General features: G+C 42.6%; 1 protein-coding gene across 16 annotated transcripts in view; it reads left to right on the top strand.

The window, feature by feature from the left end:
- The first annotated feature begins 159 nt into the window (after positions 1 to 159).
- Positions 160 to 27,254, top strand: part of slmapa (sarcolemma associated protein a) — a 41,933-nt gene continuing 14,838 nt past the window's right edge. For 10 of the 16 annotated variants that reach the window (XM_034584436.1, XM_034584428.1, XM_034584423.1 and 7 more), the window contains exons 1-11: positions 160 to 1,070; positions 13,283 to 13,430; positions 14,507 to 14,579; positions 22,665 to 22,701; positions 24,315 to 24,377; positions 25,094 to 25,189; positions 25,638 to 25,709; positions 25,807 to 25,947; positions 26,050 to 26,187; positions 26,449 to 26,617; positions 26,816 to 26,866. In XM_034584436.1, coding sequence (XP_034440327.1) covers positions 873 to 1,070; positions 13,283 to 13,430; positions 14,507 to 14,579; positions 22,665 to 22,701; positions 24,315 to 24,377; positions 25,094 to 25,189; positions 25,638 to 25,709; positions 25,807 to 25,947; positions 26,050 to 26,187; positions 26,449 to 26,617; positions 26,816 to 26,866 — 1,186 coding nt within the window. In that variant the 5' untranslated portion in view covers positions 160 to 872. Of the gene's footprint in view, positions 1,071 to 11,903; positions 12,030 to 13,282; positions 13,431 to 14,506; positions 14,580 to 17,820; positions 18,052 to 22,664; positions 22,702 to 24,314; positions 24,378 to 25,093; positions 25,190 to 25,637; positions 25,710 to 25,806; positions 25,948 to 26,049; positions 26,188 to 26,448; positions 26,618 to 26,815; positions 26,867 to 27,254 lie in introns of those variants that run through there. The other 6 variants (XM_034584439.1, XM_034584438.1, XM_034584434.1 and 3 more) reach the window with 3 other exon arrangements.

Here is a 27,254-nt window from a genome sequence, read left to right as displayed (position 1 = left end):
GTGTGTGTGTGCTAGCGGTCTTCTAGGTGTTCTCGGGAGGGAGTGGTAACGCTGGGTGGCTAGCTAGGAGCCCCTGTATCAGGGTCATGACAGGCTGTACACGAGGAATACTCCACAGATGACACTTTACTGAGCCCCCCCCCCCCTCCCTCTCTCCCACGGACGTGTGCGAGCCGATCCCCGTGCGGCTCGTTGGGGTGTGAGACAGCTTCTCGTTAGCTTGCTGCAAGACGAGACTCGACCCAGCTTCGAAAGCGCGCACTAATCTGCTCTCCTGCCACTGACAGACACCAGGTTCAGTTTACTGCACTGGTCGGGCTTTGGAGTCGACAGTGTCCATTAACTGGTGGGAAGCTGCTGCTGTCTCTGGAGGGGACCGACGATCGAGTCCGTGGCGGCCCCACCGGCTTCCGTCTCCTGCCCCAGTGCTGGAGGAGTTTGATGGACGTGGAAGGCTGTTTGCCAGACTGTCAGTGCTATACTCAGTCATGTATGTCTTGACACATGGCACCCTGGTCTGTACATAGTGCCTGCTGCCGGAGTTAAGTGTCGTTATGTAGCTTTGGTGGACAGTGAGTGAAGGGAATGTCTTGTCTCTTTTATACCTGTTGGTTTGTTTTTTATTTTCACTTTTCCCAAACGCACCAGAGTTTAGTTGCAAACCGTGGGAAAGCAGTACAGCCCGGACCGTGCGCAGGGGACAATGTCTATTAGTTAGTGCCTAGAAGCTTAAAGGACTAACAGCTCTGCCTACACACGGGCCACGTATATTGTAGATTATTCTTTGGGGATTGCAACACAAGCCTGCCACTCTGGATCAAGAAAACGTGTCCCTCGTGTCCGGTTGGAGTAATACTCTCAAGCCAAAGTCAATGCCTTCGGCGCTGGCCGTGTTCACCTGCCGACCCAACTCGCATCCGTTCCAGGAGCGGCATGTGTACCTGGAGGAGCCCGTCAAGATCGGCAGGTCGGTGGCTCGGTGTCGTCCGGCCCAGAACAATGCCACCTTCGACTGCAAGGTGCTGTCCAGGAATCATGCCCTTGTGTGGTTCGACCACAAGACCGGCAAGGTAAGAGAAGAGGATGATGACGAGCTGACTTTGAATACTGTTGTTTCCCCACAGGATTGGCTTTCAGGTGAACCAGGTGGAAATCTACGCACAGTTTCCCCATAGCTATGTTTTGTCTTTCAATGAAAAGTCAGAATCAAGTACTCCATGATTCTCCAATAGGAAATCCTTTATAGCTGCTTTCAGACGTGCACTAATCTCTTGAAATGATCCTGAGTGGCTGTATGTGTGAACGCGTGTTCCTTCCTGCCTTCCTGCATGCTGCTCCACCCCTTACCTTAACGCTCCTGAGATTTGTGTTGTTGTGAACTCGTCTGACCAGAGAATCTTCCTGCTGCATTCATCGTGAAAGTCAAACTCTGAACAAAAGTCTGGACACCATTGTGTGGTCATTTTTTCGGGGAGTTGATGTCTGAAAACGGCTTATGATGCCTCGCAGACTTCACAACAACCACCTGTCGACTACCAGGGGCTGTCCCAAGCACAGACATGTTCTTTTACACGATTACACCCTGGAGCAAAACTTAGTGTGAACTCTGGTCAGACCTGAAAAGTTTCACTTGGTGTGTTCACATTATGCACGTTTTAAAGGGAAATTTAAATCTGTTGCTTTCTCTACATATATCCAACACTACTGGGGGAAAGTAGCATGTAATCCCAGTTGAGCACAGGAAATGTTTCTAAAACTCGAGGGACCATGTGTAGAAAGGCGCAGATGCTGTTCCTCGAGCTAGAAAAGCTGAACCAGAGCAGAGGAAATAAAGTCTGGATCAGTTCTGGATTTATGTTGCACCTCGGCCAAAACATCTATCCTCCATGAGCACAGTGTTCCAAAACCATGCCCAATTAACAAGCAACACATGAGTCATGTGACATCCAAGTACAAACACGAATTAATGAAATATGACAAACATGGCCCTTCTCAACCAAATCACCATAAACGGAAACGTTCAATACATGTAGCCTTTCACAACTTGTTTAGGTTACGATCCTGGCCCTTGTTTTCTGTTTCCACCGTACTTCAACAACCGTAGAGGTTCGGATGCATGTCCTAATACTTACGAGCCGTTCTACAACCAGTTTGTGTCTGTTAGGGGCAGTTCCACAGATTTTTAAAGCCCACAAAGGTTAACTTAAATTTGACTGTTTGATATTTGTCTAACTTGACCTGTCATCTTCATTTCACTAATGACTTGAAGACAAAGAACACTTAAGGAAAAACAGTTGGTGCACTAAATAAGGAAGATTATACAAAAAAATGATCAAAGCATAACAAATAGAGAAAAGCTGCAGAGGAGCTGCCACCAACGGATCTTAAGACATTTGTTTCATAATTGAAATAACTAAGTCCTCTCTGTCAGGAATGGTGCGAGTGTTAAAACTATTATTTTATCTAAGTGACAAAAGACACCAGAGCAAGTATTTTGTCACAATCATTTTCCAGACATGCATAGTTCTGTACTTGAGATGAAACGGTTATCATCGTGATTATAGTGTTCAAAAATGATAATGGATTAGAAATCTAAAAGTATTGATACATACACTGAAACAACTTTATTTATAATATTGGTGTTATTATTATCTCTCCCACTCTCCCACACACAGGGACATACGCAGTATCCACATGCACAGACAGCCAACATCTGACATGAATACAGAGGAGTCTTGTATAAGAGTCAGTAGTGTTTCTCCTGCTGGAACATTTTTACAACCAAATAGACGATTGTCATATTATAATTGAAAAAACACTGTTGGTTGATGACCTAACTACAGCTTGTGTTTAATGTGCCAAACTGGTAAACAACAGCACAACAACATGCTCTGTGCTGTGTCTTTACAGGAATAAATAACGCTGAAAGCTTCAGTTTACATTATTGACAAGACATTTTCCCCCATTCCAAAGTCCCCACATCATGCCCTGAGCTAAAAGTTAACTCGCTTTGCATTCAAACTGTTGCCCCGGCGTGATCTGCAAAACCAAAAATTTAAACTGCACTTCAGACTTAGTCCTCGTAGATTGGCTGAAAAATGTCTGCAGCACTGTCACCGCCTTCCACCACGTTTTCACCGATGCACAACATGCCTACAGTGCGTGCCGTACCAGTGTGATGGCTTGGCAGTATTTATCATCACAAAATATGAAAGGCAAACTAATTGTTGAGAACCGGAAAGAATGAGGTTACGTTTCATACCTGTCCTGGATTTAAACAAAATACAGTGTGTGTGTCCATTGAGGAGCGGACGAGACTTGGTTTAGTCTTAACTTGACTTAATCCCTGACTGGGAAATCAAACTGTTATTTAATTAAATAGATCTAAATGCTGAAGCAGGCACATCAGGCTGTAGAATCTGTCTGTAGTTTCACTGTAGAACAGGTTGAACAGGCTGAGACAGCCGCACACTAACCCGCTGTGTGTGTGTGTGTGCATGTGTGAGGTCACAGCATAAGCTATTTATAATGACATCAGTGGCGTCATCCTTTCCTCTCTTCAGGGATAAATGGACACACACGTGGCTTGACCAACATGCACACACCAACATACATTTATTGGCACTTATGATCCACCAGTGTTTTGAACTGGATTAAAAAGAGGATCAACGATTGTTATTGGTTTATCACTGAGGATTTTATGACTGTGCTGGTTCTTCTTTGAACTGATTAACTTAGTCAGTTTTCTCTCAGTTGAACGACTCTGGTCCCTGACCGGATCTGAATATGTGTCAGTGGTGAAGGATTCACAATAGACACTGTATGCTCCTTAATTCAGTTTAGTTAAACCTCTGTTTACCTGTATATATTTCACTGTCAAATTGTTGTGAATTTAAAGCCACATCAAATATGGTCAGGTTTTGTGTTCAGAGTTAATAAATTTGAACACATGGCAAGTGCATACAAATACATACACTGCATTTAAACTACAACTAGACTCTAAACACTAGTCATTCTTACACACACACACAGACCTGTGTTGCCTAACCAATACCTCAGGAGTTCCTCTTGCAGTACGGTTTGTGTCACGTGAGTCTGCAGTTTGAATTTGGTCTAAACCAACCAACAGTTTCACTCTGCGCAGGTATAGTTGTGAAGAAGGAGTTTGCTGTAAGTTTGTCACTGTGCTGCGTTGCCCCCCCCCCCCCCCAAGGAACAAAAAGTAGAACAACATCAAATTTAATTGTAAACTGCACATGACACTGCCTTTCTGGTGGCGTTGGTGCTTAAAAAGTTGAAACTTTTCACCTCCCATCTTGAGAGATAAGGGCGCACTGGAGTATAACAGGTGGGATTCTTCGCGTCCCGTGATTGATGAACCAATCAGTCGGCTCAGTGATCCAGCAGATTGCTCTGTTATTGATGGTATTCTGTACAACAGAGCACGGTGTACTTCTGCTGTGAGACTGTGAGCGACTCCAAAGACCCCTCACTCTTTCATTCTGAGCGGCCGACAGCACAATCAGGTTTTTCAGATTACTGCTACTTTCATTTCTCTGACTCCTCTTAAAGGGATAGTTCACCGAAAAAAATGATTGGGAGGAGGATTGAGACCTGTAACCCCGAGATTACAGGTTTTGCACTGTGGCCTTCCGATGTCATGACCTCCTGCTGGGACCTCTGCTTTGACACTGACTCCTGTGAAGGAAGGATGAGCTAATTGACATGAGCACAGCTGGTGGGATGGATATCTGAAGGGCTCTTGGAGAGAAAATAATGAAGTGTGTTCTTATTTAAGCAGCAGCCATCATCACAGGATGGTCAGATCAGACCAGACAACTAGTTTCTCTGACAGTCAAATGAGAAGTCAGTGCTGTGTCATCTACGGTTGTGTACTCCTTCCTTCCTCTGTAGCTTTGTAAAGATGGAAATATGATTAGTGATACATGGTATTTATAATTGTTTTAGTAGAGGAGACGTCATCACTGGATTGTTTCCATTTATAGTTCTTTTATGCATATCATCACTGCTACAGCAGCAGTATGTCAAGCGCAGCTGAAGTTTGTTTACATTCCATGATAACAAGACAAAAACTACAGTTCTTTTATGGTATGGACCATAGCCTGTATATAAAGACGGACGATACGAGTGCACCTCTAGTTTTTTTGATATTATGAAAATGGTATGAAACTGTCTCATGATTGGTCAAGTGTGTGTATCGCTGGGACCTCAGGTTTGCAGCTCCTGTCCTGGATCTGAACTGCACAGTCTCTGAATTGAAATAAGTAAGATGGCAGCGTTTTTATCTGGGATACTTTGGCTTTATTTCTGGATCGTGGGAGGAAGTGGAGAGTGTAGTTAGACCTTTACAGAAGCATCGGTTGAGTAGAAAAACGTAGAAGAAGACATTAAAATTGCATTTAAAATACAAATAATACAAACAAAAGTCATTTTTTAACATTGTTATAACTTTGGGAGTGAAAAATTCTCCCCCTACATTTAAAATGCTATCTAAGAATCGTCCTTGGACTCGAGACAGGGCAGTTATGTGACTAAACCAAGCAGCCTGTCAGTCCGCCACTCAGAAACCTCTTAACGGCCTGTCAGTCACTTGGTCATGTGCTCAGGCAGATACGCAGCAGATTAGACCAGATTTAGGTCTCGGTAATACTGCTGTATCACTTGGATTTATCCAGCCAGTCATTCATTCATCCCCTGAGTGTTTACACTGAATCCTCTACACGTGCCAGTTGACCGGATCACACCAGGTTTATCCTTCCAGCAGACATAGTTGTAACATGTGAGAACTATGTTACTCCAAACACGCAGCTCTGACACTGAACATGAAAAAGTCAGAAGAATTATCTGATTAAAGCTTCTATTCAAATTCCCGTTTTGCTAAAGAATTTTGCTGATTAATTTGCTCATTTATTTGAATTTGCTAGTTGAACGGTGAAATGTCCTACTTGTTATTTTGGTACTGTGTTAGCGAATGCACATACTGCTGCATCAGTGCTGCTGTGTTACAATGTAGGCGCTAAATTTGTCCTCCTCTCTTTTCACTGCTGGCGACCATGCACTATGCTGTGTACCTCCATGCGATGCAGTACTTCACATCCACATTTGCAGCATTTCTCTTTAGGCCAGCGTCACGTTTGGTTTGCGCTCTGTGCAGGAATTAGAATTGAGAAGTGAAAAGAATGCAGGGGAAACCCAGACTGTAATCTTAGTTTGAAAGAATGGTTTCTACGCTTTATCAATTTGAAACCTCATGGCTGAAACAGGCGTAAATACCAGTCAGCAAGTAGAAGCATGTACTGGGCTTCACTAAGGGATAATCCTTCTTTCCAGTTGTTTATCTCTATGACTGTTGTAGATTTCGAACTTGTATAAATCTGAAATAAACAAAACAAAAAGACATATAATGAGAATAAAGCTGCTGCTCGCCATTTCTGAACTTTTCAAGATAAACTGACCATCGCAGAAGGTGTTTCTTTCTGGTCCGAGTTTTTTCTTACTGTGTTGAGTTTGCACGTTGTCACCGTGTCTGTGTGGGTTTTCTCAGGGTTCTTCTGCTTCCTCCTCGGTATAGATAATGGATGGACTGTAATTTCTTACTCAGTGAGCCAGGTTGGATGAGACAGTACACAGGCCTCTGTCTGGCTCATCCCAAGTGTCACTTCTTAAACAGTGCGTAGTATCTTGATAAAATCTTGAGATGACGTCCAATTGTTTGATGGTTTAAATGCAAACTTCCCATGTTCCCCTGCATACATGTTCAGGGCACGCTTCCGTTTAAGCATCTTCTCCAACGTGTGCAGCAGGTCCTTGAATCATCTCAGGCCGGAGCCAAGTTTTCTTGAATGTCCTTCAGATGCAGTTTTGCAGACCAGTCTTCAACTTACTGATGATGACCCCTGAATACTAATGTCCTCGTTTATCATAAGCTGCAGTGTTAGCAGGTGCATGACAACTTCAGGCTCAAAACTTTGTACAGCTTCTCTGCGGCATCCACACTGCAACAGAGTGAACTCTGCTGCAAGAGAGAAGCTACATTCAGGGAGCCAGTCAGTTAGTCACTTAGCCGGGGTGCTGTTTTAATACAGCATCATTCATCCGCCTTTAGTTGGTTTGTGTTTAGGACGAACAGAGAGCTACTCAGTCAGTCAACCAGCCAGCCGGGGGGGGGGAGCAGTGCTGACAGCAGAGCAGAGCTTCTGTCTGGTATCACTCTTCCATGGCTTGGTAACACATGCCAACAAAGAACAGGAACGCTGGTCCACAAACAGGACACAGCTCTTTAACTTTTTATTTATGTCTGTGTGTGAAGGAATAAGGCACTGTTGGTAAATCTGCATGTTTGTGTTCAGATATACTGTCGCCCTGATATCCCACAGAAATACATGTGGTGGGTCGCCACAATCTAGGTAGTTAATAGGAAACACTGGTGATGGTAATACTGCAGGAAGACATCAGCATGGAGGGTTGCAGGTGAACTAACATGCCAGCTGTTCAAGTGGAGCAGAATAGCCTGAAGTTGATGCACCAGTAGGTTCTGGTGAAACAAGTCGTCCTCAACCCTTCTTTAAACAGGAGTGCTGCTGCCTTTGTTTGTTGTTGACCTGCCTGCTTGTCCACATTCTGTCCGTTCTCTCACTGCGCATGACCGGAGTCTTCAGCCGGAGAGTCGTCCGCCGCTGAACCAGACACGATAGAAAGAAGTTAGCAAGGGAGTCACAGAAAAGTCGTCTTCTAGCAGTTGTTCGGCTGTGACAACTGGAGACTAAATGTGTTTTTGGGGTCGTAGCTTCGAGGAGAGGGCCAATAGGAGGGGGTGGGGTGTATTGTTAAATCTTTTCAAGCTGAAGCCTGCTCTTGCCGGCTATTCTAGGATTACCCACCATAGCTTTAATGAGATACCTTTATTGAGAATGGGGGGTGAATCGTTTAGCTGTTTTCATTATTGCTTTTTATTTAATATAAATGTATAATGTCAGAAAATCTTCCAAAATGTCCAGCAGTTTGAAAAGATTGTCGGGAATGTTTTCAGATGTCTTGTTTTGTCCGTCCAACAATCCAAAACCGAAAGATTACAAAGCTGGCAATCCAAATCCTCACATTAGAGAAGCTGTATTCTAAAGTAGTTTTCATTTTTTGCTTTATTTATTCCCTAAATGATTGTTAAATTATTTATGTAGACCATTAAAAATAGCCTGCAAAAATCTGTATCCGAAATCTGCACTCACCAGCGCACAACCTTTCAAGGAAACACACACACACACACTGTGCTGCAGCAATATTCTCACATGCAGACTCATAAAACCCTCTTTCTGTTTGCCAGTGGCAGCAAACCGCCTGTTTTGGAACTGGTGGCAGGAGTCCAGGCTTCAGTCAGCTGGCTCTCTGCTCCGACACACTCCAGGATCAACAATCTCTGCTGCTCTCTCTCCATCTACAGCCTCTTTCAGACGTGCATCACAACCTGTAAATTCGCTGCCAGTTTTTTTCATTTCCCCCTGTTAAAAAGCACTGCGAGTTATCACTAAACAAAAGAATCGCACAGAGCGGGAGAGAGCGAGATGGTTTAAGGATAACGAATGGTGTGCAAATTCTGTCACTGGCGTGTTGCACTACGCAGTATTTCAACACGTACATTAGACATAACTTCATGCTCTGGCTGGTGGCGTGTGTGGAAGTTGCAAAATGTCATGCGAGCACTGCAGCACCGTCCGAAATGGTTCCACTACGTTTGAGCTAAATATGCCATCCTTTCTTTACTCCAGAGTTTTCTCCACCACTCTTCTACAGCTGCTGGGCTCTCGACCATTTTGCTGCAAATGCAAGTTGAATTTGTGAATGTGAAAAATTGCTCGGGTGGATTTGCTAAGCGCCAACGCTAAATATCATCAGTAAAAAGCAGTATACACAAAACATTCTGGCCTAAAATAAGCTCATCTGCTGTCTGGCCTGTGTTTGTTCTCTGCAAGCTGGTGTCGGTTAGGCCAGAAATCCTGTGTGAGGTAGAAGCTCCACTCTGTATCATCACTGTGTTTCCTTCTCTTCTTCGCACAGATCAGCTCTGACAGAGTTTTATCTTATTTCTGTCTGATTCTTTCGCACCAATGTCGCTTTCCCACAGTTAATCTTATTCATGTCATACCAGTAATTATGTAGTTGATAGTTTTGAACTTTCAGTACTTGTATGAACTAGCTCATGAAAAACAAGCTGTTATTTCAATACAAATACAAAGTAATTAGATATAACTATATCTCTCCTCCAAAACTTTTTGGAACTTAGATTTTCCAGGAAGTAAAGTACAGTAGCTTTTCCACTTCTGAAAGTATCTCCCGGCCAATGTGATTGTTGTTCCACAGCGAGCAAATTAGTGCGCTGATGTCGCAAAAGCACCACAGTTGCCATTCAGCGGTACGCGCATTTAATGTCGACCAAATTAATGCCTGTCATAAAATCTTATGGGCTGCTCCATCCTGATTCTCTACCACAAGCTAAAAGCTAAACAAGCTGTGGGTTTAAAAAACAATGCAGCATGGGATGCCCTGGTGGCCTCATGGCTCAGGTATATACCCCACAACCCCTTAATGGTACTAGTGTAGTGACCGATCAGCAATGTTCAGAGAGGCAGGCTTCACCCACAGAGGAAGGTTTACTACTTTTCTGGTGGTAAAAGTATCTCTCAGTTAAAATGAATTCAGACGCTGTTGGATCCGGTGTAAACGGTGGAAGAGGAGATTCAAGTTTGGAAATACATTGATGTCTCTATCTACAGTGATAACTAAAGGAGAGCTTGGTAGAGACAGTCAACATGGAACAGAGTGTGTTTGAACAGTGGAGTCAGATCGAAAGCTGATATTAATTCATGGTCCTTGTTAATATAACACATTTATCATACCAGTCATGACTTGCCTTCTTCAGCATGACCAATTCATACATTAACAAAGTCTCACGCCTCACTCCAGTCCTGTGGTGTGACCAGTTCTCTGACATCCAGCTCCACAAAGGAGCCTTTCATATTTGTACAGCCGTTAATTATTAAAACAAATTTCATGGCTGCTTCTTTGTTTGTCCTTTAACTTTCCACTTTATCTCCGGGGCTAAGACTTCATATTGACACTTTCCCGACAGTTTCTTGTTTCTAATGCAGCCCACGCAACATAAAGTATGACCTAATACCTGCTCTCCTGTTGTTGCCTCCATTTTGCTGCTGTGCTTATGCATTTCTTGCTATTTGTGATATTTACAAATATCTCAAGTGAATAATTGTTAATAATACATTGTTACAAACATTAGAATGAGCTGTGTAATTAACCTATATCTCATATTTAAAATCATCTTTTCACCAGCTTCAAACTTAACAAAATGTAAACTAAACTTAGTTGGCATTTATAACCTTGTTACTTACAACGTTTGTAATTAATTCATCATTATGAGGTTTTATAGAGACAGATTATGCAAAAATAATTTCATCATCCTTTCATCTAATTTTACCCTAATCCAGTAGTCCTCTCTTCCTGTGTAAATTCTAGCTGTGCAGGTCGAACCCCAGAGAACCAAGTGAGGGAATCAGTTTGGAATGAGAAACCCTCTTTTTTGTGTTAAAGGGTCAGTAATAGATTCAACTAAAATAAACATATACTAAATGTATTTGTATATATATATATAATAACTCCATTAGTTAACGAACGCTGCATACGGACAGACGGCTTCATCTGTTGAGCATGAAAGAGCCCCAAGTCTAATGAACATTATGCGTATGTATTGTCCAACAGAACTGGTGTCATGTGTTGACCTGCTGACTGGTTAAGTGGTTGTCGTGCCTGTTGCCTGCCCACTGATGGTTTGCACTGCTTTTGCAGGCAAAGGGCAAATTAAACTCCAAACACAATTACATGGCATTCATTTAGTTGACACTAATGAGGGAGAGAGACAGAGGGTGGAGGAAGACGGAGGGATAAAGGGACGCAGTGTTTCCCTGAGAAATGTGCATTTCGTGGGTGAAAGCGGTGCTGGAATGCTGGTGGTGCTGAATGTCAGTCAGGAGTTGTAGACTGGTTTGAAAAGTGGTGCGTTTGTGTGATTATTATTTGCACCGGAAAAACCACGACGAGTGAAAGTGTCTGGAACTTTGGAAGATCAACCCCAAAAAGTCCAGTGCCAGATATGTCACAGGAAACAGGCCAGTCATAAATTTGAAATGAGTCGGGCAAACCTCTCTGTCAGACTGGTTTATGTCACAGAGTGCGGTGTAACACTGGTGAGTCCTCGGCTGAGGCTGAGCACTTCATTTGTTTGCTGATATGAAAATTTCATTTCACAGAATAAAAATGCAAATAAGAGCATTTATGTCAGCAGGTTTATTTTCTTATGTCAAGTTCTATATATTTGGTTATATCTGTTTTATTGTTATTTATAGTTTCATATAATAAGGTTTAAACTGTCAAATATCAACCCTCAATTACATTTATTTGTCACAAAGGTTTGATAACGAAATCTTAGGAATCATTACCATTTAAAAAAATATATGTATTGGCTGATATGCTGGTAACTGAATTCCTTTTACACCCAGAGTATCGACGTGTGTGTGTGTGTGTGTGTGTGTGTGTGTGTGTGTGTGTGTGTGTGTGTGTGTGTGTGTGTGTGTGTGTGTGTGTGTGTGTGTGTGTGTGTGTGTGTGTGTGTGTGTGTGTGTGTGTGTGTGTGTGTGTGAGAGAGAGAGACTAGGTATATAAGTCTGCGAGAGCCATATGTGAGGTGTGTGTGACGCAGAATGTGTGTGTGTGTTGTTGCTGGGTGAAAAGCTCTATAGTTAGGTCCCTCCCCCCCGTCACCAGGTTACCATGGGGACAGGAGGTAAATGTGTGTGTCTGTGTGTGAGGGTATAGACATCATGAGCTGTGAACTGGTAGCTTTTTGTAGCACGCTGCAGTCGGATAAACAGCGAAGTCGGTCTCGGCATCTCTCTCTACCTCGCTCTATCTCTACCTCTCAGTTCTCAGTCTCTCTCTCTCTGGTAGGTCGACAGAGGCGTTTAGTGATGACGGAGAGCTAAGAGCTGATGAATGAAACTCCTGGAACGACAGGCAGACAGGCCGCAGGCTAACGCTAACTGTGTGTGTTTGTGTGTGTAATCTTGTACCTCACTGTGTCTGTGTGTGTTTTTGTTTACTTGTTAGTGTTTCATCCTGTGTTTGTCTGTACACACCCGCATTATTTTTGTTGTTTTATGTGCATGTTTGTTTCTCTGTCTGTTTGATGCTGCTGTCAGCTGTTGTTAAGTCGATCTACGTGTGTGTGTGTGTGTTTATACATTTCATTTCCCTCTTTCTGTGACTTTAATATTCCAGCATGTATGTGTGTTTTCATTCAGGATGATAAGTGAATGAAACAAAGTTGAGGGGATTCCTTTGGGATTTCTGTACTTCAAAGTTGTTGTTCTCATTGATTCATGCTGTGTGAATTGTTTAAGTGCCTTTTTAAATGACTTGAAACGTTGCCTTAATGTCTCTCAATGTGTATTTCCTGGCTGTGGATCTATCGTTTGACATCAGAATTAGATTATTTACAGGAAGTCATGCAGCCCTTGGTATTGATGGCAGGAGAGAAGTGATGAGTTCATTGTGAATTAAGAATACACTTACATTCAAAATTCTAAATCAGCAAATACTAATACCAGCTTTATTTAGTGTGTATCCCTGCATGTGTGTATTGAGCTGGTCTACCCATTTAGTGTAGAGTCAAACAGCTGAGCAGCTACTAGATGGTTTGCCATCAGGTTTTGTGCACGGTGATGGTCCTTGGATTGGATTTAGTGTACACGATGATCACCTGACTTTTCATTGAATGTCATTTGTTCAAAACTTTGATTTATAACCTAGCTGTCCTTTGTCTTACATTTCTACATGTTAGCACACTATCATCTAAACTAAGATGGGCAACACAAGAAACATTCAGCTTTTCCAGCAGTTCTCCTGACTGCATCACATCTCTTAAAATCTGTTGTGGTTAATAATAATATATAATGAAATTGCACCATTGCGTGGATGATGGTGACGTTTTGGGCAAAGCAGCTCTCGGCTGCTGTCAAGTGGCATAAACACTATTCTGACACTGTTCTAATTTACATTGACAGTCGTGAAATTTCATCATGAGATGCAGTTGATTTGGTGATTTCCTCTTATCATATTTGTTCCTCTGCTAATGATTTGAACCTGTTGTGACGTGATTTCCTTTCATGGTTTTCACCCAGCTGTTTTTTTGTGTTAGTTCTACCTGCAGGACACGAAAAGCAGCAACGGGACATTCATCAACAGCCAGAGGTTGAGTCGTGGCTCAGAAGAGAGTCCACCCTGCGAGGTCCTCTCTGGAGACATCATTCAGTTTGGTGTCGACGTCACTGAGAACACACGCAAAGGTACATGCACACATGAAATATGTTTATACACAAGTTAAGACACAGACGTGTTTTATATTCCCTGCAGAATTGAAAAGAAACAAGAAAAATGGCTACAGGGATGTGGAACATCTTCCTCTACCAGCCTTGTAGAGACATACATCCCTGAAATAATTACACTTTACAAACCCTCTTGAGTGCTGCAGGGCTCATTTTGCTTAGGTCATAGACGACATAAGGTGCATGTGCACAAAGCAGATATTGAGGTCAGATTTTCAGCTCCACTTATATTGCTTTCATACCAGACACCCAGGGGGCTTCAAACTGCATTGGACCTCCTTTATTATGAGACTGCTGTTAGAGGTTCATCTGTGAACATCGCTATTTCCAGATGACTTGATTCTATACCCAAAGCACGTCACCGCTGAACTACAGCAGTGAACCTTCATCAATCACACAGAACCTTGTACGATTTTATTGTGTTATGCATTAAGTGTTAACAGTAGGCTGTAAGCTACTGTTTAAATATTTTTGTGAAGAAAACATTTGCAACATCAAAGTAAGCTAAGTACTGATCTGTCCCAGATAAAGACTGTAAATAAAGATGGACGACGTGTCCACTTCCAACCATTGTACAAAAAATTAGGCTGAAATATCCAGTATGAGGGTGCCACCATCTTGCCCTACGGCAACCTCATTTGGATCATGGTATGGAGGTACGAAGGAGGCGGGGTTTAGGACCCATCTACAACTAGCCACTAGTTAGCGATCAAGATGATTTTACTTCCCTTTCGGGGGCCTGTCATGTCGTTACTTTATAAACAGTCTATAGTCCCAGACAGCTCATTTCAGTTTAGCTACAAACAGGATGTGCTTGTCCTTGTGGCACCTGGTAGATTAGTCTGAGATGGAAGATGATTGGAGGTCAGGTGTTAACGCAGCTCTAACCTGCATCACTGTGTCAGTTGTATGATGTGTGAGGTTGACTGCATCCACGAACTGGTGTGTGATGGTGTTGTTCGCTGATGATGAAGGACTACTTCAGAGCTCCAGTTTCTCGTGACATTAACAGGCTGGTTGTTTGTCTGTGTTTCCAGTCACCCATGGCTGCATTGTGTCAACAATCAAGCTCTTCTTACCCGATGGGATGGAGGCACGCCGTCGAAGCGAGTAAGCATTCTCATCATTTAATGTTGATCCATGAAAACTGCATAGTATCCAGTGACAAATGATATGATTACTGCAAATTGTGTTTTAAAAAATTCCTCTGTGGTTAAATGGCTGGAGTGTCTGCTTTTACACACACACACACACACACACACACACACACACACACACACACACACACACACACACACACACACACACACACACACACTCTTTGCTGCTTGCATAGTGATGAGATTATTGTCAGTCTAGTTGTTATGAGGATGACCAGAGGCTGCGAGGGTATTTGTGTGTGTGTGTGTGTGTGGGTCTTTTTTTAAATCTTTGCGATTTGAAAGCTATTCTTGATGTTGGTCAAGTGGTTATTTGATGTTTACGTTGACGATGACAGTTGGAGAATGAAGGATCCTTGTTCACAAACGATAGGACCGTGAATGTGTGTGTTTACAGGTAACTGGGCCATAGTAAACCAGCAGTGGTCACAGCGTGGAGCTTCTTACTGTACTGGTTGTGTGTAATTGGCTACTGTAGAAACCATGTGTAATCTGTCTGTGTGTATGTGTGTGATGCCGTGCCACGGTGCCATGGTGGGCACTGCCATCTGCTGCTCTGCTGTCCAGTGTTCAGTCCAGAGAAATGCAAACGAGCATCCTGACATGTTGAATACCGGCTGAACGTCTGCTCAGGTTGTCTGTGTGTCGGCAGATGAAGTTTCTTTCAGGGAAGATCCACCTTAATTTAATCACACTGTCTGTCTGTCAATGTAGTTACTAAAGTAATTTAGTGAAGCAACAAGCCTAAATTAAGTAGTGGTAGTTCAGAGAAGTGTGTGTGTGTGTGTGTGTGTGTGTGTGTGTGTGTGTGTGTGTGTGTGTGTGTGTGTGTGTGTGTGTGTGTGTGTGTGTGTGTGTGGCCCCGTTACCTTTCCCTCAAGCTCTGTCAATATCATACAGACGCGACGCAATTCATTTATAGTAATCAACCACTTATAGTGATGAATTTTGCCCGGGACAAACGTGATCACAGGTTTCCACTGTACTAGTATTTTGTCGGGTGGCGGAGGTGGCACGGAATTTGACGGAAGCAGTCGCCTCGCAATTCCCTATGCAGGAAAACCCCTGTAGACGTTCCCATTAATCAAGGAGAGCTTGATAATCAAGGAGTGTGCAGCTCTGTGTCTAATAAAGTGGAGTTGGAGAGAGGGATGTGAAGACAGTTTTATTAATAGCTAAAGAATGTTTCTGCTCCCTGGTGATAGCATTAGCCCTCTGGAAGTCTGCCAAACACAGCTTTGTTCAGTCACCCTGTGTCTGAGTAGAACACCTGTATTTAGACAGGGGGAGAAATCGGTCCTTTGAAAGCTTGATTCAGTCCTTTGCTTTGCTTACAACCTGAAAAACACACAACTTTAAGGTCCTGTTCAGACCTGGCTTTAACATCCATCCTGGGTGATCCGATCACAGCTATAAGTGCAGGTGTGAAAGCCACCAGGACAAATGGGTCCTGGGCCGCAGCTTAGTCAGCTGGTGTCTCTGGCCTTTCTCTGGTACACTTTAGTTTCATAAGGAACGCAATATACATTCATACAGGGCAGGGCGGTGAAAACGTTTTAACGGGTTAGGGTTAGGGATCCCCCCCCCCCGGTGCTGCCGATGGTCAGTGTGACCGACGAAAGTCAATATGTTTCACAAGGAGTCAAAGGGCGTCGTACACAGTTCAACCATAAAGCAACAGAGCAAAAACAAGCTGACGATCTTTTGTGTTGTGTAAACCATCTCTGGTTGGACAAATTAATGGTATATAGTTTATATAAATATATATAATACATCCAACATGTGCACGGATTATGCATTGTCCCTCTTTCTCTTCTATTTCTATTTACAATGAGTAAAATCTCATTTAATGATTGTCTTTCATTGATTATCCCATCACACACACACACACACACACACACACACACACACACACACACACAGACACAGGCAGACACAGGCAGACAACAGAAAAGCAAAGGGTGATTCAGTCATTAACTTTACTTACAGCTGTAGGTGTGAACCTCTAAACTCACAGGAATAGTTTTATTAATGTACCTTTGACCTCTGCTGTAAAACTCTTAAGTTTAAAACTTTTTTTAACTTCGTTGTACAGTTTCTCATACAAAGCTGCAACCGGAGCTGCCTGTGGTTGCTTCCATTAGATTTGATGTAAAACAGTCGGTGATTAAAAAAAACTAAAAAACTGCGAGAAAACACCCATACTAGTTTGTTTTTCTCTAATGCAGAACACCTGCAGTGACATCACTGTGCGGCTAGAAAACGTGCAGCAGCTTCCCGCCTGTGAATCAGAGTGGAATCGTTATTTATTTTTATTAAACACGTGGTGACGTTCGGAGAGAACAGCACACGAGGATCCATTTATATTAACACAGATCAGAACATCACCAGAACAGTGACTGTTTTTTTTTATCTCTAAATCTGCTGTTTGGATACATCGCACAGTTAAAGCTGTTGTACAGGGAATTTAAGGTTTCTTTTATCTGATGAAAAAATGATTCTGCCCATTAAAACTATGACTAATACTGAGGTCACACCTTCAAAGTGTTTCAGGTTTAACCACCATTGTTTACCATCTGCCATATTTCCTTAAACACACACGAGACTAGAGACTGTTATACTCTCCCACTTGAGAATGTCCGCTTGTTGATTCGATTTATAAAATTTATATTGACTTCTCATCTCTCTATCAGACATTTTCTCATGTAGAAAATATTTTAAACATTGACACACTTTTCCATTATGGTACAAACTGTTGTTTTGTTGATGTTCTCAGTTACATGTGGCATCTATTGCACGTCTGTCCGTCCTGGGAGAGGATCCCTCACATGTGACTCTCTGAGGTTTCTACATTTTTTCAACTGTTAATAGTTTTTTTGGGGTAGTTTTACTCTGTTGAGGGTTCAGAACAGAGGATGTCACACCTTGTTAAAACCCCATGAGACAAATTCTGATTTGTGAATATGGGCTATACAAATATAATTTGATTGATTGGTTGAATATTTAGAAACGAATGCCTCACACCAGGTTAGTTATCTATCATACCTTTAGCCTCCATGATAGTGTGGAAACATCGCTGTAGCAGAGAGCGTTTGTCCTCCTCACATGTGCCAGGTGGGGCGGAGCTACAGAGGCTTGCACAAGTCAAAGGAAGAAAATCAGCTGTTATTGCTCAAAGCAGGGGAGGAGCGAAGAGTAGAAAGAAATACAGTTTGTGTGATGGGATGACTTCACTCGCGTGTGGAAAAGCGCTGTGGTATCAGCTGCTCGGCTAGAAACTAGTTGAGAAAATGAAGTGAAACAAGCAAAGGGTTGATTTCTCTCACAGGAGTAGGAGCTGATTCAGACTGAGATGGAGGCCGAACCCTGAACTTTGTCCCGTGACACACAACCAGCTGAGGCACAGGAAGAGGAGCTGACAGGTAACGTCTCTGCTGTCAAGAATCTGAACCAGGACTCGGATGCTCCTGATCAGGCTGGGACATGCAGCTGAGTCTTGATACAGCCTTAAAGCTAAATACTAATATGACTTTAAATCTGTGTCACATCACTGTGAAGCGTCAACTGTTCCCAGTATCTGTTCAAGGAACAGGTGGGATTTATGTCCTGTCGTAAAATGAAGATGAAAGTCTAAAGTGTACGGTCCAACGGTGTTTTCTTGTGGTTCGTTCAGGTGACTGTTGGGTCTGTCATTCATGTTGTATGCAGGTGAAAACAAGTGAGGCAGCAGTTAACTTGTGTAGTAACTAATGTTTTAAAAGGATAGTCTTCCTGTTCACTTCTGTGGAGGTTAGTGCTCCTCCAGGAGAAGTCCGTTCATCCATCAGTCCAATTATCCTGAAGTACTAAGGCCTTGATGTCCTATGAAATTTCAGACACAAACTAACCTGCAACTATTTGTTTTTTTCAATTCCAGAATTTATTTGATTTCCAGTTATTTAACATTCCCTCCATTATTTGTTTAATCTGAAAACATTCTAGAAAACTGTGACAATTTCCCACAACTCAGCAGATTGAGTCCAAACAGTTTTCACCAATGTAACAGTGAAATAATGGAGAAAAGCACATAATGTCCAGAATTAATTATCTAAACTTTTAATTTAGGATTGATTAGCCAGTTGAACCACAAATAGTTTGAGCACTGGTATCGGTAAATGGTAAATTATACTTTTGCGATATCTTACTTTAGAAATATAAATGGTTTTCTGCAAATTAATTTGATGTTAAATGTTTTAAAAGCACAAGCAGCTCGACTCAAATAAAATGTTGTGAAAGTAAACGAGATTGAATCTGGTGCGATGCTTGGCAGGTTTTTTGACAGTGTTAAAGTAATATTTCGGTCAGTGCTGAATAAGCATCGAGGTTTGATAATGAGCCGCGTGCAGGACAGTAAGAGACGATCTCCACGTTGTCTCCAGAACAGGTCGGAGTTGTGGTTTAGTGTGTAAAACCTATTCAGTGGTAAAGATGTGTGAGCAGGCAGCAGATGGAAACTACTGCCAGTGTTTTCCATAATGAGTGTCTGCTGGACTGCATGCAAAACACACTTGGCTAGATCTGATGTGGATGACTGATTCCTGTGGAGCGGCGGCACTGCAGCTTTATGTTCTTAATAGACGTCGGTGAGGATTCAGGTTGTGTCGCGCTGGTGATTTGTCTGCACGTTTTAAAAACTTGTTATTTTGGTGATAGATTGGCTTGATGTAAACAGAAGATCCTTTAAACACCTGCTGTGGAGGAAAGACATATTATGCTTATATTATTTGGTTAATATGTAAAAAGCTTGTGTTCAGAAAGCATCACTTTCCTCAGACTGTCCATTGCTGCAGCTCCTCTTTTCAGCCTCGGTCTGAAACACGTGGTTTCAGCTCCCCCGAAGTGAGACGGACCGCTGTGACCGAATGATTGTAGCTGGAACATTGTTGTAACTACATAGTAAGAGGGTGTCATTATGGACAAGAGAGTCCTCTTCAAACGGATCCAAAGGAAAGAAGTCAAAACAAAATAAGTGCTAAAAGTTTTGGACAGTCGCTTTAATAATAGCTGAAGTTGTTGCTTATTAATTGCTCTCAACAAGGCTGCAAGCTTTGCCACTAAGACAAATATACAAATAATCATTCCGGCTACTGAGGTTATACATGTGCACATTTCAGTCACAGAGATTGAAATTGCTTTAAACCCTGTAACAAATAATGGCTTCATTACTGGTATCCAGTGACTCGGAGAGACTGGAAAGTTAAAAGATCCAAGGCCAGTGAAGTTGGTTCATTCAATAAGAAGATTACAGCATTTCCTGAAGGACACCGTCTTCTCTTCCTGGGTGTCAAGTGGCCGAAAGACAGCAGAGCTCGATGCAATGCAGCGCGGATATGAAAACACTTTACTCAGTGCAAGGAGATCGGGATAAAACATAAAGTCTCACAACGCTGCACGGTGATGGATGATGCTGCTCTGTGGTTGTTAGTCACAGTGAAGGAGAGCAGCGTCAGCAGAAACTCTGATGTCTGCAGAGAACCTGCTCTACGGGTGCTAAATGTACAGAAGTCCCTTTAAAAGATTGGCTTATCCTCTCAAGTGTTTTATCCAATTCACTTAACTACGTCTGGGCCTTAAGTAGAAAACAGAAATCATTAATTAAAGTACTGCTCCCACCCCACCTATTAATTCTGTCTACATTCCTGCCTTTTCAGATTAATAACTAACATTGCTTTGTACCTGAAGTATCTCTGTTGTATTTTTATCAGACTGCAGGTCCAAAGGTATAGAAATGTAAAGCAAATATGATCAACAACATAATCACATACATTTAGCAATATTCAATACGTACAGAAGATGCTCAACAAAGACACTTAGCAGACAGATCTTTTTCCTGTTTCTTTTAAAACAAGGTATTTTGCTGGATCATTCACTTTAGGTCATTTATGATATCTGTGTAAGACGACACAGTAGAATTCTGTTGTACTTAATCTTTTGTGTTATAAAATAATCTGTTTCTCTTGGTTGACTCTTTGGTTAAGTGCAGACGCCTGACGAACCTTTTTCTCACTTGTGTTTACAAGCAATTGAGGGAACTTTTCCTGATTTCTCTAATGCTTTGATCACTCGATTTAAGTACCAGCTTCTGACTAAGGACTGTGTGGATTTCTCTGACATGAGATTTGACACAACATTTTAGGCAAACTGTGGAAAATGTCTGGACCTAAATTTATGGGCATTTTCCGCGGTTTGCCTTTCATGTATGGAGAACGCAGCAGGAGATTGTCCAGGTCAGACAAGTTCACAACAACAGGAGCAAATATCTGGAACACTCAGATGAGGGGTAGAACACGATGTATACATTTTGCTGCAGAAAGCAGTGTTTTTGTTTACAGCTCGTCGACAGCGTCTCCCAAGTGTCTGGCAGCTCTTTGTCATCCAGAGATATTTGTATTCTTCCAGTTTTTACATCTGTTGCATGTTAATTTTTCGAAACATTTTCAGCTCTCTCCTCACATGGACTCAAACATCAGGAACATTTCAGGAAAATGTCCGGACTTCAGTGCGTGACTGAAAAGCAGCGTGTGTTTTTAGGGTTTTAATAACTTCACAGTATTAATATTGCTTAAAGATTTTTATAATAAAAAAAAAAGACATTATCACTTTTAACAATATGAGACCTTCAAGTTAAACAGTAACATAGATTGTAGCTGCCTGTATGAGCTGCCGTGAATAATTAATCTGTGCAGACCTGCTGCAGTTCACAGGACTGTCATGACTGAGGGAGCTTCTCTGGCTCTGCTTATGTCTTAATGAGTCTCTGGATCATATTAACTGAAAAGAGACTGAGCTGATCTGAGCTCAGTTTGTGTCCGTTGAGACAATCTCTGGCTTTGAGATATAAAGCTGTGGCATTGGATCAGGTCTGTTGTTATTCTTGCTCAACGGTTCTACACATGAAGCCTAAGAATATAGCTGTATCGTGTTTGTTGTCAGTCTTGTTTTCATTTTGTGTTTGTCGAAGAGAAAGCATAGTTCCATGGTCGTTACTGGGAAATGTGTTGCCCTTGCACAATTCATATTAAAGGAAACGACAAACAATGACATTGAAATAAATATAAACTAGATTGCCATGATAACTTCTGAGAAGCACTTCACGTTAGTTTTCACCAGATGTTACAGAATCATCGTTTCCTCATAGTTGCTTTCAGAGCTGCTGCAGTTTCCACCTCCTCCTCCCGCTGCTTAGTAGTTATACATTAACAGTCAGGTTACACTTTGCCCTGAGTGGAGTTTACCTTCATTCCTGGACTCTCACTGTTTGCAGGTGAACCCTGGATTATCTCCCCCCCCCTCACTAAAGCAAACCTGTTTGACCTTGTGGTGCTCTGAGATACAGTACTTTGGATAAATACCTCAAATGGTAGACCTCATTTTACTGCTAACCATCCATGAAACTACTGTCACGGGCTACATTCATATGGTATTTTTGTTTTAAAACAGTGTTCTAAATGTCACAACATCACCTTCCACACAAATTCACATGAAAACGTAACCATTCACATTTGTGTACACTGGGCCTGTGCTTGTTGGTGTAAACAGGAAGCAGGTTGTCTACTCTGCAGTTGGTTGCTTAGTTAGAGAAACATATTTTGCACGAGAAACAACAAAAGTGAAACGTAAGAGCGGGGATTTCTTCTCTTAGACCAACGTCAAGGTGGAACTTGTTTGTATTCACCGCTGGTAGTCGAGTTGTGGCCGATAAAGAAGCGAATTCCGTTGACTGCATCATCATGTCTCTGCTTTAACTCATTCATTCTATAACACAGCCCTGTAGTTTTCAAAATAAAACGGGGCCAGTAGCTGTCCGACCTTTTCTGTTGTGTGGACAGCTCACCTCCATGTGCACAGTGAGGCTGTTACAGGTGCCTCTTGAACCTGATAATCACATTTGAGGCTGCATATTTTTTACCTCTTCTGTAACCGTGGTTACGCCAAGTGCCTCCCTCCCTGCTGTTTCCATGGTGACAAACTGTTTTCTCCTCTCTCTTCCTTCCAGTGTCATCCAGGCTCCGTTACCACTACCTGTAGACAAGGTAAGAACAGAAATGTGTGTGTGTGTGGTTTTTGGTGTCCTGTCCCATGTGCAAGTTGCTTGTCCGTGTCAGATTTCCATGTAAGCCTGCACCACAGTGATGGAGTTATGTGTGAGTGTGTGTCTGTGTGTTGGTTGTCACACACATAAATGGTCCTTGTGCACACACACACACAGTGGAGTAGTCAGCTGATAGAGGAATGCAGGGATTGCTGCCAGTTTGTGCTGCTGCACCACAGAAGTCTTTCATGTAGATCAGGGGCAAAGCTCTTTTCTCACTGTTCACTCCGAGTTCGTTAGATGTCTTCAAAACTATTGAGACATTTATTCACTAAAGGTAAAAACCAGTGGCCTGGATTCTAATACTGTTGGATCAGGAGAGGTGATGCTCTGTTATTTTATCCACAAACTTTCAAAAACAATGAATCAAATCAGTCTGTACTATACTGTATTGTGCTTTAGCATGTTAGCTTCCTCTGCTGCCTGCCCTGCCCTGTGTCTCCCTCAAACAGTGAGAACAACAGAGGCTCAGTGGAACCTGTCTGAGGAATGTAGGCAGGAGCTAACTGTCTGTGTGTGCGCGTGTGCGTGTGCGTTTGCGTTTGCGTGCGATGAGTGGCCGGGAGGAGCTGTGATTAGATTTGAACCACTTCTCCAACATAATAAATTACCCTAAAGCAGGATCCTTGCACCTCCCAGATCTTGAAAGACATTGAGTCACATGGTCACAAACACACCCACTCAGGCTGTCGCACTGAGTTAAGGTGGAAATGTACTGGATGCACAGGCAGAATGTCTGGGTTTAACTCGACTACATGCAGCCACAGCTTCAGTTTTGGTTTCACCACAGTTTGCTCAAAATCAGTGAGTAAAATAATCAATGAAACATCTTCCACCACCATCAGGCTTTTTTTTAAATGTGCAGCTGCAACACTGTCTGAGGGGGGGTCAACATTTCGGGATGAGAAGACTGTTGTTTAGAGCGAAATCGATCTCCGTTAAGAAGGCACCAGGAGTCAGGATGTCGATAGCATCGCTGAGCATGAAGACGGGAAGCTAGGTCGAACGGCTTGAGTCCGAAGTTCAGAAATACACAAACAAACACCGCTAAAGCTAACTTCTCTTTTTAGTTTGAAGTTTACACAAAGAGTAATGTAGAGAATGGGGTTTGCAGTTAATATGAATATGATAATCTGCCAATTATTTCCTTTTAATAATTGGTTTGTCTTCTGGTTTCTTAAAAAAAGAAATCCCCATCCTAGAACATAAGGTGACATATTTATATTCAAGTCCTGCACCAGGTCAGGGTAACCCCCCCAGAAATGGTTAGAAAAATATTATATGAGGTGCAGGATATGAAAGGCGGATCCGTGGTGTCTCTGGACTCGCTTATCGACTTTCTTAAACACTTATTGTATGATTTTAAATTAATGTGTGTATTTTTTCCCTTTGTGTGTTACGCTGTCCGCGATGCGTAAACCGTGTGTTCACCCATCATCTGTGGATATGGGTGTGTGTTTTTGTATGTTGTCATTGTGTATGTGTGTATCCATGTGTAAGTCTGAATGAACTCAAGACAACTGTCACTTTGCTTCCGTGCTGTGTGTTTTCTAGGTTGCAGCCAACACTCCCAGTATGTATTCTCAGGAACTGTTCCAGCTCTCCCAGTATCTGCAGGTAACACACTCACACCTACTGGCCATCCATTGTAACTACACTGAAAATAGTGCAGGGCAGGCTGGAAAGTTGGTTTATCATCCGGCTTCAGAAATGAAAACGCCTCAACTAATTTTGAATACAACAAATAAAGCAAAACAAACATTAACAAGTGTAAACTCATGATAAGAGCGCTGCACCGTGTCCCTCTGACATCTTGTTAATTAGAACAGACCTAAGATTTGTTTGAGCACAAATGTTGCCTGTTCCTAAAAACAAATCTCCAGATCTCTCCTCGCTATAAATGAATCTGTTGCTTTTCTTCCTTGTGATTTATTTTTATTGTTTGTTCATTTTGAGTCATTGATCACCCACCTCACGTGTGTCTCTCTCTCTCTCTCTCTCTCTCTCTCTCTCTCTCTCTCTCTCTCTCTCTCTCTCTCTCTCTCTCACCCTGTCTCTCTCTCTCTCTCTCTCACCCTGTCTCTCTCTCTCTCTCTCACCCTGTCTCTCTCTCTCTCTCTCTCTCTCTCTCTCTCTCTCTCTCTCTCTCTCTCTCTCTCTCTCTCACCCTGTCTCTCTCTCTCTCTCTCTCACCCTGTCTCTCTCTCTCACCCTGTCTCTCTCTCTCTCTCTCACCCTGTCTCTCTCTCTCTCTCTCACCCTGTCTCTCTCTCTCTCTCTCACCCTGTCTCTCTCTCTCTCACCCTGTCTCTCTCTCTCTCTCTCTCTGCCAGGAGGCCTTACACAGAGAGCAGATGTTGGAGCAGAAGCTCGCCACTTTGCAGCGTCTGTTATCCACAACTCAGGAGGCCTCAGAGAGCAGCTGGCAGGTAGGAAACACCTCAATCATACCTAAAGCCCAGCGCTGTACTACGAGGTGCTACTCCACTTGTGTCACTTTATCCTTTTGTCCATTCATCTGCACATGTCAATGTTGCTGTTTGTGCTTTTTAAAAAAAGGCTCAAACACTCTGCATCAAACAGTGTATGATGCAAATTCTTGCTCTCTGAATACTTGTTTTTCTACTTTAGTTACACAGATAACATGATGTATCTGAAGATAAGTCTTACATTATAATGCATATCACACAATTACCTGTATGAAAAATACTGCACCTTTAAATACCTGTTGCCTTTAAAGTACCACAATTGCAGTGGTTGATACAACTTTTTGTTTCGATGATAATAAGCAAACAGATTTACCCTCTGTCAGCCGGCTTCTATCTCAAGTAAGTTTGACAAGTCTACTATAATAAATTGAGTGTTTGTCTCCACCAGGCACTGATTGATGAGGACCGTCTGCTCTCCAGACTGGAAGTGATGGGCAGTCAGCTACAGGCTTACTCTAAGGTAATGCACACACACACATGCAGCTCTGACAGGATATATCATGATTGAAATGACAGATTCTTTTGCTGTAACAATATGAAATCCTCTGCTTGCACAGTCCCAGACGGAGGAGGGGATCCGTAAGGAGCTCTTGGCTCTTCAGGAAGACAAACACAACTACGAGACGACAGCGAAGGAGTCTCTGAGGAGAGTCCTGCAGGAGAAAATCGAAGTTGTCAGGAAGCTGTCAGAGGTTGAGGTAGGTGATATGAATACATACTTAACACATCCAGACAGTCTTTTCTGACAGTTTCGAGGCATATCTCTAAAAGTAAGAGCTTTTGTTTCTGTTGTCCTGCAGCGTTCACTCAGTAACACGGAGGATGAGTGCACCCACCTGAAGGAAATGTCTGAGAGGAGCCAGGAGGAGCTGAGGGAGCTCGCTAACAAGTACAACGCCGCCGTCAATGAGATGAAAGAGCTCACAGACAAAATCAAGGTACGTTCAGATTCTCCACATACAGAAAGGAAATTATTCAGATTAGATCAGGTTTAAATGACCTTACATTGCAAACACACACATAGCAAAACAGATTACATATAAACATTCAACCAATACTAAAAACATCAATTGAACATTACTTTAAAAGTAACTATGTAAAAAGGTCCTGGTGCCTTACATCAGAATTCTGCTGTGACGACTTTCTCCTACGCTGTCTTGCTATTATCTTTTTCATCTACTCCCTCCATCCTCCTCCAGGCGGCTGAGGGACGGCAGGAGGAGCTGACCCAGCGGGGAGCGACGGAGAAGAGGGAGTTGGAGCTGCGGATTGAGGAGATGGAGGAGAAGGAGCAGGTTCTCCAGGCTCGCATCGAGGCTCTGCAGGCCGATAACGACTTCAGCAACGAGAGGCTCGCTGCTCTGCAGGGTACACACATGCACACAGTCACACATACTTTTGTTCCTAACTTTTAACAAGCTAACATAACTGCACCCTGTAAGCCAATCATCTTAACTCCGTGGTCAACACAACCAATGGCTGGGTTAAAACTCATCTCTGACCAATCAGGCTCTGCTGGGACCTCATTTCAACGCTTCTCTCTGCTGTTGTTGTTGTTGTTTACAGTGCGGTTAGAACAGCTACAAGAGAAAAGCATAAAAGAGAACAACAGCCTGGGTGAGTCCTCACGTCTCTGGTCTGCTCCGGGACACTCGTCCTCTCCGTTGCTCTTTGTGTCTCTGTGGCCGCTAATGTCACATTCACACCCTGCACTAATGATGCATGACAACTTCCTGCATGATGTCCACAAAACTTTGTGTTGCTCGCTGCTCTCTCTTATCATCCGTCTCTTTGTCTGTCACAGTGGAAGTCCGGCTCTTCTTCTGTTTTGCTCTTGTTCATGGCAGCTTTATTGTCTCGGTCTCTGATGTAGCTTCAGCTGCAGTGAAGATAGTTTACTGATCCAGAAGATAAATGATTCAGAAACAATCAGCAGCTACTATTAGAAAGATAATTCACACGTTAGGAAAGAATAAACAGCTTCACTTAAGATAAATGATTTAAA

Source organism: Hippoglossus hippoglossus, chromosome 5 (assembly GCF_009819705.1).
Source record: "Hippoglossus hippoglossus isolate fHipHip1 chromosome 5, fHipHip1.pri, whole genome shotgun sequence".
Taxonomy (NCBI): Eukaryota; Metazoa; Chordata; class Actinopteri; order Pleuronectiformes; family Pleuronectidae; genus Hippoglossus; species Hippoglossus hippoglossus.
The sequence above is the reverse complement of the archived record's forward strand: the minus strand, read 5'-3'. Positions and strand labels throughout refer to the sequence as shown.